The sequence below is a fragment of the Notolepis coatsorum genome, assembly GCF_963971535.1.
Source record: "Notolepis coatsorum genome assembly, chromosome: 14".
Lineage (NCBI taxonomy): Eukaryota > Metazoa > Chordata > Actinopteri > Aulopiformes > Paralepididae > Notolepis > Notolepis coatsorum.
Window position 1 is genome coordinate 66808463 of NC_140178.1, and position 15560 is coordinate 66824022.

The following is a 15560-nucleotide window of genomic DNA, read 5'->3' on the forward strand; positions in this document are numbered from 1 at the left end:
CCCTTAACAATTGTGTGTATTGAGCTGTACTGTATTGTACCCATTCTGCAATCTGTTAATAAAGTTTTCAATCAATCAATCAATCAAGCCACAGCTACATTCTCCACTGTGATCGAAAGGTCAGTGGGGAGGATTTGGCCAGCAGGTGAAGTAACTCTGTTTGGCTTAGGTTCAGTTTGAGATGGTTGGTCGTCATCCAAGCATAAATGTCGGGCAGGCAGGCCGAAGATCCACTCAGAGACTTGATTATCTGAGGGAGGAAAGGAGAGGAAGAGTTGAGTGTCATCGGAATAGCAGTGATATGATAAGGCACAAGACATGATAATGTTATCCAGAGATTTGGTGTAGAGGGAGAAGAGGAGGGGTCCAAGGACTGAGCCCTGGGGGACACCCGTCTGTAGGGGGCGGGGGGCCAACAGGGTACCTCTCCATGATATGACACATATAGGAGCGGTCGTCAAGGTAGGATGACAGCCAGCCATACCAGTGCAGAGCCTAAAACTCCCTGATCTGATGGTTGACTGTGTCAAAGGCTGACAGGTCCAGAGGAGAGGCCTTTCACTCTTGCTAAGTGAAGAGCCTCTGTGACTGCAATGAGGGCTGTCTCTATGGAGTGAGCAGGCCTGAAACCTGACTGACCTGATAGGGTCTAGGAGCTTGTTTTAGAGAGGTGGGAATGACCCCAGAGTTGAGAGAGGAGTTGATGGTTGCAGATAGGAATAAGAGGATGTCTGGTGCTATGGTCAGGAGGAGTGGGGAGGGTATCGGATCCAGCTGGCATGTAGTGGGGCGGTTCGACATTACCAGTGTCAACGCTTCGGCATCTGTAATGGGAGAGAAAGATGACAGAGCGAGAGCAAAAGATGAGGCTCTTGATTCAGCATTTGGAATGGGTGGGGTTGGTAGAAGCAGCTGTGGATGTTCTCTTGATCTTATGGTGAAAGAAAGAGGCAGTAGTAATGTCTTTGGAGAATGCCAACAGGAGGTTAGGATAGGTAGTGATGTCACCAGTGATGCAGGTCTTTTTATACTTCTCTCAGCCGCTCTCAGTCTTTCTTCTCTCACTTCTCTGACCTTCCATAACTACACAAGTAAGATGGCCATAAAGTTCCACTTTCAGTTCCTAAATAACGACTTCCCTCCCCCAAACTAACCTAATACCAAGACCCAACCTAGTATAAGACAGCATGTCCGCCTCAGCTGCAAGAACAGGTTCAGGAGTTTATTATGAATTCAAGGAAGCACGGGCCAGGCTCTCTGCCACCTCAACCCTCCAACTCCAGCGGCTGAAAGCGGACAGTGACGCCATTACCTCTGAGATGAGAGGGAGCCTATAGGAGGAACTGGGGCAGGATGAAGGATGATGGAGGGAAGAGGAAGAGGCACTAGACAGCTCCAATGTGTTTAGGCGTCAGACACAGACAGACCACACCTGCTGCTCTCACTGATGTTGCTGCTCCACTCCCTCTGGCCAGCCCCTAGTCTCCAGATTCATTCCCCTACCAGCCAACCGCTTCCGGCTGCCCAGCCAGCTCTGAACCCACCCAGACATTCTGATTACTAAATTATTCATCATCAGCTGTTTTCAATTAGTGTTGTCTTTGAGCTGTAATAATTAAATGAACTCATGGAAGATAAATAGATTGATGTAGATAGATATATAGGCCTACCTACAATTGTAGCTACCTCACTTTCTAAAAAGTAAGCCTATATTATATTTTTAATTACATGTCTGCGTTGACCATAGACTGCAGCGTTGTCAGTGGCTGCAAGTAGTAAATGGTATCAAATCGACGCGGCCACGTGACCCCAACTTCACTTGGCACCTCAGCGCTTCCTGTTGTGTTGTTTTCAGTTTCAGGTCCGCAGAGAGAGAAGGGTAAGCCTGTGGTCAGCCTGTACAATAACCGAGCGTTCCAAAGTGATAATAACGTAGCGCTAACGTTATACGTCTACGGTGAATTAAACAAAGTAATCAACAACATTCAGCAATGGCGTTTTAAAATCACAAGCTGTGATTTGTTAGCTAACCGTGTAAGCTAAAGCTAGTTAGAAGCTAGCGTTAGCTGTGTGTTGCCTTTCTTTGTCAGACTGAGATGCCTCTGCTCTGCGCAGGCAGTGTAATTTAGCCAAGTGATTCACCTCTGCTGGTCAAATGAGCTTTATTTCAATGGTATCTGAAGCTCTCATTCGCAAATGTAAGCGAGTCGTCTATTTATTTTCCTCGAAGAATATTGGCTAACGCTAATGAACTGAGATTAGATAGTGAACTCATTTATATATCCATCATAGTTGACCTGGTTACATGACACTATGCGTTGAGAACAGCTGGTCACCAGCACATGCCAGAATAACGGTGTTGTGATGTATGAGCTGCTTTGTTTGTCTGTTCATATAACGTTAGTTCCAGGGTGGTCATTGTTTACAACTGCCCTTTGTATGTAAGTGAAGCCAGTCCCCTCTGGGTCTAGTGCCAGAGAGTCACACTCGCATAACATAACATCACCGTATCTTCCTGGCACTGTTATTAGGGTCATTGGCAGAAGACTCTCTACTTGTACCGTTGACGCTGGTCCTCTCCAAAACAACAACGACATTTTGAAAAAGTGGTTTGCCACTGCACCTCAACACCTCTTTTGGTAAGCATAATGTATACTTAATCATTCATGAGTGTTGTTTACTTTTGTGTGTGTGCCAGGTCCATGTCTTTACACTCTGTAGTCTACTCTTAATGTTTTAGACAGTGGGTTGTTGAAAATGTGCTGTTTTGTTATTGGTGTAAGAGGGTGACTTGTTTATGCACTTGTTATAGATTAAAGGCTTTACTTCAGCCTTTATTTGATTGTTATTGGTTGGATGACTATCAGATAGATAAGATAGATATATACTTTATTTGTCCCGTGGGGAAATTGGTTTGCAGCACAATCGCAAATAAAACTCAGCAAGGCAGCCACAGAGCAGCGCCCAGAAGTGGATGGTCACTGTTGTGTGGCATATAGCCCAGTAGTATTTCTTATGGATTCTTTCTCTTGAATCTGGACGGGGTATATTAGTATTAGTAGTATAATGTGTCATGTCTGTATATTGTGTGTGTGTTATACAACTTTGCAGTCTTGCATATAATGTTGTTATATGGGCTTATGGTACAATAAAGTAGGCACGCAATGTTCTCATGTCTTTGGATCTCAGCTAAAGTTACAGATAATAAAGGATGAGGACCCAGTGTATTGCTAAATTTTATTTCATTGACCTAATTAGATTAGATTAAAATGTATTCCATTATACAGCAAAAGTACAGTGCAACAAAAAGAGGTTTGGAATCTAACCAGAGTGCAAGTGTAACCGTAAAGTTATACAATGTACAGGTGATTAAACTGGATATAAAATATATAAAGTACTACTGAGTAATAGTGCTAATCAGATGCATGTACAGTGTACTGTGTTATAGTATTATTATGTACAGTGATAAAGGTATGAAGACACTATGGTAGTAAGTAAGTCATACTGGCCTGCAGCGTAACTAGTAAGAGTAGGCAAGGGATATGTACAGATAATCTACAGGAATGTAAAAAGGATTATATGCAGGTGTATATATATATATATACAGACAGATGTGGATAGCTATATATATATATATATATATGGTAGAATATAAGTATATGGTGTATATACAGAATTATTGTACATGCTATCATACAAAGTTATATGCAGGTATATAAATTGACATATAGAAAGGATTATATGCAGGTATATTCAGACAGATATGGAAATATATATACAATAAATATATATGGTGTATACAGCATTATTGTGCATGCTATCAATTGTGCATGCTACAAAGTTATATGGGTACACTATAGTTTGATTATTTGCATACTGCTACATTGCTTTGGTCAAGAAGTGCATCAATGGCTTGCCGCAGCAATAATGTGCCCTATGTGATGTCAATGTCGATCAATAGTGTTTAAATGATTAATTTAATTTAACTGATGAATAATGGCTTTTATTCACAATAATTTATCTTTTGTCCAAAGCTCTACATTGCCATGCTTACCATCAGATAATAATAATTGCCTTAAAGGGCATTTAGTAGTCTCTGTGTTATGCTGCTGTTTATTCCATGAATCCACCCACTCCTCGGGAGTGAAGTCATTCTAAATGTGAGGGTTTCAATGTCTTCAAGCTGAGTCTGGTGAGAGGAGTCTGAGTCACAAGTGATGTCAGCAGAGAAGATGGAGAAGTCTGTGAACGTCACCAATGGAGCAGGACCAGTGTATGAAGACAGGGGAGAAACACTCAGGTACTGAGTCATAAATCAAATGTATTTGTAGAGCCCAAGATCATATGGAATTGCCCCCATGGGCTGTGCAAGTCAAGAAGAAACATCACAATAGATCAAGAGCAAAAAACACCATAGAATCCAAATATGCAACACTAAGACTTTCCCCAATGAAGATAAGGAACGACTCACTAAAAACCTAGCAATAGGGGGGGAAAGCACCACATCCCACCTGTGGTAGTCGGAACCGGTTTGAGGAAGAATAGCCGCTGCAGTCAATGCTGTTAGCCACAACCAAAATATTGACCTCAAGACCTTGAAGAACACTTTAGAAAGGTTTATAATGAATAACATTTGATATCAGCAGAAAATCCCACCTGTTATCAATGGACCAAAGCAAGCCATACATTCTCTGAATGGCTTAGGTCTAGTTTATGAGCGTAGTTTCATGAGGCTTTGATTATCTTAGAGATCACAATAGGTAATTTTAAACAACGAGGTCACGTTTCATAAAATTGGTGTCACCACATTGCTACTATCATCATCACACATGAATCCAGTACAGGCTCATTGCATCCACAAGAATCTCCGCTTTACAGCCACACCCACATTATGCAATCCCAAGACTGTTTAGGGACCACAGTATGCAGAAATAGGCAAATACGCCACATTTTTATCAGGTGAAAATAACACGTTTGTACTGCATGCACAAAACTGCATGGTTTTGGCCCTAATGTCTGTGAAGGGGAGACTCTTGGGTATTCGTATAACCCATTCTCATTCAGATATCTTCAAGTGAGAGGTCAAGGGATCCCTTTGAAAATGCCACATTTCCCCAACTTTGCAGCATTATTTAGACCCCTTCCTGACAAGCTAGCATGACCAGCCTGGATACCCGTGAATTTCTTAGGTTGTCTAGGTTCATATAATACCACTAGTAGTACTAGTATTACTACTAGCCTAAAGGATTTGTGTGCTAAACCCGCGAAAGTCGGCTAATCAACTGGACTCGCCGACGGGCAACAATGTTAAATATCAAATATCAACAACTAGTCAAACTGAGATAGAAAATAGGCATATTATAGTAGAATAAAAACAGGGAACACTGTTCTAACAGACCACAGTGTCATGCATTTAATTAGCTATTGTTGTGATGAAATCTCTAAGTGCTTTATCTGCATCACTCTATTACATAATGATATATCGCCTATAGTGCCTTATATGGATAAGCTGGTCAGGAAGGCCAGTAATGTGGTAGGGGTGGAGCTGGACTCTCTAGCGGTGGTGGCGGAGAGGAGGAGCCTTGCTAAGCTCCATGCCATCAGAGACAACCCCTCCCACCCACTATACACAGACTTGGCTGACAGAAGGAGCATGTTCAGTGCTAGACTAAGATGTAGCACTGAACGGCACAGGAAGTCCTTCATTCCGACAGCCATCAGACTTTATAATGCACCACTGTGCCTCACTGCATCACTGCACAGGGTGACAGTACTATCTTCCTGGACTTTTACTTTTAAACCGACATAGTAAAATTTTTTTTTTTATCCGCTTTTTCTCCCATTTTCTATATTTTTCTCCCATCCCAATTTCGTATCATCCAATTCAACCCTCCCCTGTCACGAACGCTGTTTCTTGCCTCCCACAAGCCGGCTGCAATGTGGACTAAGTCATACATAGCACAAGTCCCCTCCGGTACTTGAGGTAACAGCAGTCGCATCTTTTCACCTGCGCAGCTCGATCTCTCAGTGGCGAGGAGTAACGCGTGGGAGGCTCACGCTGCCCCCGACACTTCCTGATTCTACTGCGCAGGCGCACCAACCGACCTGTAGGAGTCGCTGTCCACAACGCCCGATCCCCACCCATCAGTTTCCCACCCCCTAATACGGCCAATGTGTATTAGTACAGACGACCAGCTAAACTGAAAGCAATGTGGAGCGCTGGGATCGAACAGGCGATCCCAGCGTCTCCGCATTTGTGGTGAGTGCCTTGCCCACTACACCACGTAGCCGCCCCCGACATAGTACAATTTTACACTTACTGTATATTTCTGTATATTTTATATTAGAATGTAACATAGGAAATTTATATCCCGGGGGCTGCTGGGTGGCGCAGCGGTCTAAGCGATCGTCACCAACGCAAGAGACACCGGTATCGAATCCGGCTGTCAGCGTTGCCTCCGGCTTGGCCGGCCGTCATACTGGCTCAATTGGCAAGAGTCAGCGGGAGGGAAGCCGGTGGGGTGGTATTCTGGTCGTTGTAAACAGCGACTCCTACAGGTCGGTCAGGGCGCCTGCACAGCAAAGAAGGGATATGTTGAAGGTAGTGTGACCTCCCATGCGTTACACTTCACCAATGAGAGTCCACGTTGGCAGGTGAAAAGAGGTTGCTGGCTGTCTCCTATGTGACAGAGGAAGCATCTGTTAGACTTCAGGACTCCCTAGACTGACCAGTGGGGGGCACATGCGAGCAACAACCAGGAAGGGGAGGGGGGAATTGGGATGGGAGAAAAATCTGAGAAAAACAGGAGAAAAAGTGGACCAAAAAAAAGTATATGTATATCCTGGACCGTATTGTATTCTTAGGCTTATTTTTATTCTTATTCGTGACTTTTGGTTTTGTCTACCTAAATGTTTACTGTGAGCGATTTGTAGTGCCAAGTATTTCTATTCTATTCTATTCTAATATCGGCTGACCGATAAATAGTATTCAACTACCACTATAACACTGCTGATGTATATGTATGTATGACAATGTATATGTCACTCAAACATCTTCCGCCTGCTCTCTGTCTCTCAGGCCTGAGGACCTGTCTGAGCTGCTGGCAGCAGGAACCAAGGAGGTCCATGAGAAGGCTGAGAACACCCAGTTTGTCAAAGAGTTCCTCAAGGGTCGCATCCGCAAGGAGCTCTTCAAGGTCAGTGTTGGAGTGGAAATAATTGATTGGATTTATTATGATTTATGTTATGGTTGATGATGGTTATATCTATGGGGGAAAATGAGTTGAATGTATGGAATATTGAAAGAAATTATTGTATTGTTTTATATAAGTTATGCAAAGCAGACAATATTATGCTATGGATAAATATGAGTTATGATTGCTGTGGGTTGATCTAAGTCTGGCTCCCTCTTTGGGTCAGCTCTGCTATTACAGAGCCAGGTAGGATCCTTCAATTAGGGGGACTGCTTCCACCTGGGGAAAAAAGCGTGAAATGAAAATGGAATACCTGGTTGGGAGACTGGGGAGTGGACACAGTTTTTCTACAGCAAATATAGATTTGAATCATTGTTTACTTTAGTTGGCCTTGAATGCAAAAGTGGGCCATTCATTTTGTTAATACATTTGTTAAATGGTAACGTTGGATTTTTGGTTCTTGGATTGCGTGTCGTCAACCCCCGCTCAAACAGTGGCTGATTTGTTAAAGCCACTACACTCAGTCTGGGGAAGAGTAGGGAATTTCAAGTTAAAGTCTGCTGATTTGTCCTTGAAGGCATCATTAGTGAAACCCCCTCAACCTAACGTAGTCTATGGATGAGAATATTTGCCAGCTCTCTTCTCTGCTCCTCGTCTTTGCCTCATTCAGCTTGGTGCCGTGGCACTGTACTACACCTACGAAGCCATGGAGGAGGAGATTGAGAGGAATAAGGACCACCCCCACTTTGCTCCTCTCTATTTCCCTGTGGAGCTGCACCGCCAACAGGCCTTGGCCAATGACCTGGAGTACTTCTACGGACCAGACTGGCAGAACCGGGTCAGCTGCTCCCCGGCCACTCAGAACTATGTGGAGCGCATCCACCGGGTGGGGCGGGAGGACCCGGTGCTGCTGGTAGCTCACGCTTACACCCGCTACATGGGGGACCTCTCTGGAGGCCAGGTGCTAAAGAAGGTGGCCCAGCGGGCCTTGAAGCTGCCCCCCACCGGGGAGGGTGTGGAGTTCTATCAGTTTGATGCCATCCACAGCGCCAGGTCCTTCAAGCAGCTGTACCGCAGCAGGATGAACGAGCTGGAGCTGGACATGGAGACCAAGCAGAGGCTGGTGGCCGAGGCTGTGAAGGCCTTCCGCTTCAACATGGAGGTGAGGAGCAGTGGCTATAATTCCACCCTTTTTGACAGACCGCTTTTATATCATATGTCTGATATGTGTCATTATGATATATTTAGTTTACATTTAGTAATTTAGCTGACTCTTTTATCCAAAGCGACTTACAAGTTCTGTACAACAAGCCAGCAGGAAGGGTACAACTCTGGGAGCTAAGTAACATTGTTCGTCAAACAGTGTTGCACTTGGGTGCTACAGTCTTGAGTGCATAGTAGTAGAGACAGATTAGCATAGTAGTAGGTAGTAATATAGGCAAGGTAGATTACTTCATAACAAAGTGTATGATAGTAAAAGACAGTATGAAGGTTAGTAGGATTTCTTTCTTTTTCACTTCAGATATTGATTGAAGAAGTGTGGTTTTAGTCTACGGTGGAAAATGATATAGCTAACTCGTGCACAAGCAACAAGCATGCCACAAGTACGCTACAAGCATGCCACAAGTGCGCTACAAGCTTGCCACAAGTGCGCTACAAGCTTGCCACAAGTGCGCTACAAGCATGCCACAAGTGCGCCACAAGTGCGCTACAAGCATGCCACAAGTGCGCTACAAGCATGCCACAAGTGCGCTACAAGCATGCCACAAGTGCGCTACAAGCTACATGCCACAAGTACGCTACAAGCTACAAGCATGCCACAAGTATGCTACAAGCATGCCACAAGTACGCTACAAGCATGCCACAAGTACGCTAAAAGTATGCTACAAGCTCATTACAAGCATGCCACAAGCACACCATGAGCATGGGGTGACATAGAACAGAGTGGAGGCACTAGAGGTTTATATTGTAGCATTGCTAGATGGTCTGAACCAGAATTCTAACTTAATTAAACTTGGGCTAATTTGGGTGTAAGAGAGCTCACACAAACATTTTATGGTCTTGTAAAGTCAGAGAGCCCCATTCATAGACAGCCCCAGATTTTACATTGTCTCTGATTTCTAGCCTTATGTGTTCACAAATACTGAGTGAACTGTCCTGTGGCACGGAAAGAACAAACAACAATTCTTCAAATGGGTGGCACTGGCATTCCCTTTTAAGCGACTTGAAGTTCCTGAATGTGTTTTTCTTTGTATAAACTTGTATCCATCAAGTTCTTCTGTAGTGGTTTAGAAAACTGTGTTTGTGTTGTCAGGAGTCTGAGAATAATGTGTGTTGTCAGGAGTCTTGAGAATAATGTGTTGTGTCAACTTGTGTGTTTGTGTTGCCAGGTGTTTGAGGAGCTAGAGGAGAGTGGTAAGAGCATCCAGGAGGATGTTCTAGATGCTGGCATGCCTGTCCACGGAGCTGTGGGTGGAGACACGAGTAAATGCCCCTACTATGCTGCTCAAATGGGTATGCTCTGCTCTGCTCTCCTTTCTACATTCAATGAATTACATAATACAATTAGTTATTTAGAACCTGTACAAATGACATTCACAAGCCTTTAATTATAATGTTGTGAATAGCTTAACACATTCGCGACCATTGGGATAAGACTGAGGCCCGCTTGAGGCCAGCTTTTCATTACAAGTTTTCACTGTGTGTGAGGTTGTTTGTAGAGCTAAATCTATATTTTATATTATTGCTATGTGTCCATTGTCATTGTCAATTGACAGTATAAACCTTCCCTTCCCTATAAACCTTGGGTTCTAGGAAAGGCGCTATATAAATTTGATTTATTATTATTATTTCCCTTCAATATGCCATAAAGAAATAATTTTTTCATCAATACGTTCCCGTTTTATAGCATCGTGAATATGAACTATATACCGCAATGGTCTGGGGTAATTCCTGAAAAGCTAGTTATAGGGCGCTAAGCTAATAACGTTAAATCGATTGGCGTTTCGGCCCTACACAAGCTAGAGTTAAAAATCAAAATGCATATGATCGGTATCATGTTCCACCATGAATGCATGAAAGGGGGGGGGGGGTCATTTCTGATTATTGATTACCAATAACTGCATTCGTTATTGCAACATCATACGCTGACCGGGTGGATGGCTATGAGAACAAGGCCCGATCAGACTGAAATTGACGTCAAATCACTCTTACCTGTGGCCGGTTGGATTCCAAAGAATTTCCCAGTTATTTGATCGCCATCTGGTAGATTGATATGTCCATTGGCTGATGCTATATTCCTTTACTGAATTCGCCGTCGCAAAAAGTATTCCAGGCGATCTGGTGAAGCCATAGCTTTAGGCTAACAGAAAAGCTAACCCGGAGTGAAAAAAAAGTGACACCCGGTCTGCAACTGGGGAAACTGCATTATCGAGACGGCGCCAATACCAGGATCTGGCCGGTACGCGTCTATTCGAAAGGCAACTGGTTTATGCGTTTTGCGAATCTGATTGGCCACTGACGTTTCTGGTCATGTGACATGTGCGCCCAATCGCGTGACGCGCCCATTTCCGCCTCGACCAGCAGCAAACTACCTAACGCCTAGTTTATCACTGGTTAAGCTTAGGCGACTCTTTCACACATGTTGATTTTTATCCTTAAGTCATTGCTAGGTAAGCTGCCCTTATATATCTCCAGACTTCTGTCCTTTTATACTTGCTTTTTTAATACCAGACGAGCAGCAAATGGGATGCTGTTAAATGTTCCTTTGATGCAGTCAGAGCTTGGTAAAGCTGCATTCTCCCACTATGCTCCCTTTTTATGGAATACGTTGCAACTAAAACTTTGTCTACAGGCACTTCCTACTGTGAATGCTTTTAAAGGTATGCTACGATTGGCCCTTTATGAAACATGTAACTGTTTTACCTGATGCTATTGTTGATGTGATTATGCTCCTTGCCACTGCACAAATGACCCTCTGTATTTATATTTGAATTGTATGTTTTTTGTTTAATGCCCTGTTTTATGTTGAAACTTGTTGTGTGCCGTGTTGGTCAGGACTCCCTGGAAGAAGAGATCTTGTATCTCAATGGGACATTCCTGGATAAATAAAAAAAATAACGCCTAGTTTATCACTGGTTAAGCTTAGGCGACTCTTTCGAAGTTGGTTAAGGTTAGAGTTTGGAATCAGGGCTGGCGTTCTATCGCCATGCTCTAAGACAAACTCTAACCTTAACCAACTTCGAAAGAGTGCCTAAGCTTAACCAGTGAAAGAACTTGCCGTCACACGATTGGTGCGACCAGAAACAGCAGTGGCCGATCAGAGCGCAAAACGCGAACGCGGAAGCATAAACCGGTTGCCTTTCGAATAGACGCGGCCGGTACTTATGCCTTTTCCAGCCAAAATACATGACATTGAGTAGGATATTAAAATGGAATAAAAGCAAAACCGAGTTTACCATGTATATATACGTGGTTGGCCTTCAAAGGATGGCGCCCAATCACGTATTTATATGTGGTTGGCCAGGAATGTGTTAATAAAGCCGTTTTTGTCCTCTACCAGTGGCCAGTGGTGGGACAGCCTATGCCTGTCAGCTGGCCATGGCTGCCCTGCGACACCCAACAGGACAGGTCCTGGTTGCTGCTTTGGTCGCTGTCCTCGCTGGATTCGCTGCCTGGTACCTCATGTGATCCATCCCTCAGCCAATCACTATCCTGCAGGGGGAAGGAAGAGAAATATGGTGGAAAGTCTAGAAGATGGAACATGGAAACCTCTCAGAAGGAACCAATGAGAGTTTCTGACTGCTAGGATGCAACCCATCCATCTTTGGAAACTAACCTTTTCTCCTCCCCTCCTCTGCTTTCTCTACCTCCCTTGCACTGTCCCTCCGTCCTGTGTACTCCCCTTGTCACTGGTCATATCTCAAGCCCATTTGTAGCTTTCCTGTCATGGTTTTTTATCGTCTTATAAACACAGAATAGTTTGGAGACACATTTTTGATGAAAGCTTTAAATCTCACTTGAAACCTTTTCACTGGTTGGGCTTACACCAATGATGACACAAACAGAGAGAATAAGTATACATATATATATATATGCATACATGCAATGCATACATACAATGCATACATACATATAACTTCCGTTAGGCTCTGGTCTCCAACCTGGTGGAGTGGCCTCCAGAAAGGGGAAAAGATCACTGTTGGCCCATGATAGACTCCAACCTGGTGGAGTGGCCTTCAGTGGGGGTGCTTGCTAAAAAGGGGGTATATAATAAAGATGGGATGGGCCCCCATTCCACAGGGAAGTGAAAAAAAAACAGGTATCCTGGGCCAATAGGGTATGACTGGAGAAATTCTTCCCTGTTCCTTCTGCTGAGGCGATCAAGCTATTCTTCTGGAATCTTGGCGAGGACTCAGGGGGTGGGGGCGTCTAGATGTAGACAGATCTAGGAATGACAAGTAGAGAGTAGTTAGTATAAAGGACGTAGTGGCAGAGAAGGTGGTGAATATATGCGAATAACATGTAATGCCAAGTATTTGATGATACAAATGCACTTACCTTCAGGATACAGCATAGGAATAAATGTTATAACGGGTATAGATATTAATTCATCAATTGTTTAATAAGGAACTTACCTTCTGGCTTCAGCCTGGAAGAAATGTATGACAAGGAATAGAAAAAGGGGGCTATTTAAAGATGAAAATGTGATGACGCACATAATTGGTGTAAGCCTCCTCCCGAAATTCGTATAAATACTTGATGATTTGTGAGATTTGCTGAGAAAATTTACTCAATAATTAGTCATACAAAGATTTGAATTGGCTATACAATGATGGTATAGTAAGTGATGGTGGATCCATCGATCAGTGATAAGCGGTCTACAAAAGAAAACATGCTCTGCATATATTATGCATGAGTAGAATAGCACAGGTGTATTTCTGCAGGGCAGACCAATGTGTTCATATTGTGTTGATTTATATGAAGCCTTTGCCGTTTTGTTTTGATGGTCCAAGAGGATTGGACTTGTATGGAGACAGTTGAGACACTTTAATTGATGCAATGCAACAGACGGATTGTAGACCTCAATATGCAAACTGAACTAACGGTTCTCGCCAATGGTTATTTTTTCTCCTCTACACCTTGAATGCAATTCCAAATGCCCATCAAAGCACAAAACTGTAAAATTCTATTTTCTTTTGTCATGTGGACTCATGGTCTACACATACGGTAAAATATCTGACGTTTTCAAAGGATAATGGTAATCTCAACAGCGGTGTACTACAGAAGAGGAAAAAAACAAGCTTTCAAATTAGTTTTACTTATTACAATTGGAATCTGTGCTCATATTTTGAGCCGATGCAATTTGAGTTCCTTTTGTACATGTTCAAATGCAATAACTGTGTTTATCTGGCTATTCTGGAATCTGGCATTTTGTGCTGTGACACAATCCGCTCCGTAAATGGCCTCCTGCTGATAGCATTTCACTGAGCATCTACTATAAGAGTATCCGTCCTAGAATAGTACAAATGTTGTTTTCAACATAACAGATTGGAGATGTTTAATGAGAAAGCAATCTCTTTGTATAGTGCTAATTACACATGGCTGAAGTCTGTATATGCAATATTTTGCAGATGACATAGTGAATATTTCTTTTGAGACATAGCACTGACATTCCCTCCACCCCCCCCCCCCGCTAATCAACACGGTTTGTTTCATGTTACTCACTTATCTCATATGTCCCGAATGATACAGAATACTGAAGGACAGTTGAAACAGCTTTGTCTGCTGTCTGCATTCTCCTCTGTGGCCCTTTTTCTCATCTTCAGAAATTGATGTACAGTATTCCTTCATTGTCAATGCTTATGTAGACTAGCAGAGGTGTAGGATGTTTTTTTTTGGACAGACTTGGATTGCCGGGATGGTATCACCTCATTGTGTATGTGAAGGCTCTCAGGTTGTAGCAATTAAGAAGGTAATGTATTGAGTTGTTGCATAAAGATGACCATTACAAGTCAGAACTGCCATATGATAACTGTGTTAATGTTTTATTTTTTCTCCCCCCCCCCCCCCCCCCCCCCCCCCTCTGTCACGCTAGTGTGACATGTTGAATCATTGCAGTAGTTTGGACATATAGTGACAAGAGTACTGACTTGAATCTCAGAGGATTGGATGCCACGCCGGCCATAGACTAATCCATTTAAAAGCCTAGTGATATCTGTGAGTGGAGTGCTTAGCTAACGCATTTTCAGCTCTTGCCTTGGATTTGAAAAGAAAACATTTAACTGTTCCTTCCTTATCCCTCTGTGCATCTAACTCAATTAAGCTTTATTATCAATGACTGACTAAACATTGCATTGTTGTATGAAAGCAAGCCATAGGCTGAGTTGCAGGAATAGAATAAAATGTTTTCCTGTGTTCTTGCTTCTTGTTTTCATTCTATGGTAAAGATGGTTAATTATGACTGAAATTAAGGTGTCATATGCACAAAGTAACAGCAGTAATTAAAAATATTCATCTCTCAGGCACACATTGCTCAGCCTTTTAGTCAAGTAAAATACATTTAATGACATTTGCTTTAGTAATTTTAGTCCTACCAGATGATTCCTTTGACTCATTGTCTGGGGCCTCGCCCCAACCCCTAGAAAATAACCTGTTGACATTCATTAGCACCCATTTGGAAATGAACACTTCCATTCCTGACACTTATGAAGATCTAAAACTGTTGCTAAACACTGAATATCAATTCATCCAATCACTCAGCTCTGTCTCAAGGAACTTAAAGGGGCACTTCACCAAAAAACAATGCTGATTTATTTTGCACATCTCACTCATAGTTTGACAGTGATTGAGAGTAAATTAATTTCAAGAGATTTATTTGTCACATACATACACAAGACATGTAGTGAAATGAAGGTGGCCATGCCCCTCGATTGTGCAGTTACAAATAATAAGACATGCTAAAAAGTAATAAGAATAAAATACAATGCTAAGCTTAAGAATCAAGGTACTATATACAATAATTATACTAATGTACAGTTATGTAAAGTGAAATGTTGTGGTGTGAGTGCAAGTGAGGGTGTGTGCCTGGGGGAAGAAGCTGAGTCTGAGTCTCTGTTCTTGCTGCGTATATGTGGAGGCGCTTGCCTGAACAGGCTATTGTTGGGGTGGTGAGGGTCTCATTATTCTGCATGCTCTGGATTTGCACCTCCTATTGTATAAGTCCTGCAGGGGTGGTAGTGCAATACCCGCAATACGCTCTGCTGAGCGCACCACTCTGTAGAGCCTTCCTGTCCTGGGCAGTGCAGTTTCCAAACCAGGCAGTGATATTCCCAGTCAGGATGCTCTCCACAGCCGCGGAACTCTGTA

At 43.0% G+C, this 15560-nt stretch overlaps 1 protein-coding gene across 3 annotated transcripts; it reads left to right on the top strand.

Moving 5' to 3' along the window:
- The first annotated feature begins 1826 nt into the window (after positions 1–1826).
- hmox2b (heme oxygenase 2b) lies at positions 1827–14609 on the top strand. Of its 3 annotated transcripts, none has more exons than XM_084329600.1 (7): positions 1827–1879; positions 2532–2639; positions 4184–4300; positions 7079–7196; positions 7864–8355; positions 9584–9707; positions 11755–14609. In XM_084329600.1, the coding sequence occupies exons 3-7, from the start codon at positions 4218–4220 to the stop codon at positions 11880–11882; spliced, it is 945 nt and encodes a 314-aa protein (XP_084185726.1). In that variant the 5' UTR covers positions 1827–1879; positions 2532–2639; positions 4184–4217; the 3' UTR covers positions 11883–14609. The 3 variants fall into 3 exon arrangements, with proteins under 3 accessions (XP_084185726.1, XP_084185728.1, XP_084185727.1); XM_084329602.1 differs by lacking the exon at positions 1827–1879 and adding an exon at positions 1952–1971; XM_084329601.1 differs by lacking the exon at positions 1827–1879 and adding an exon at positions 2120–2198.
- The last annotated feature ends 951 nt before the right edge of the window (positions 14610–15560 follow it).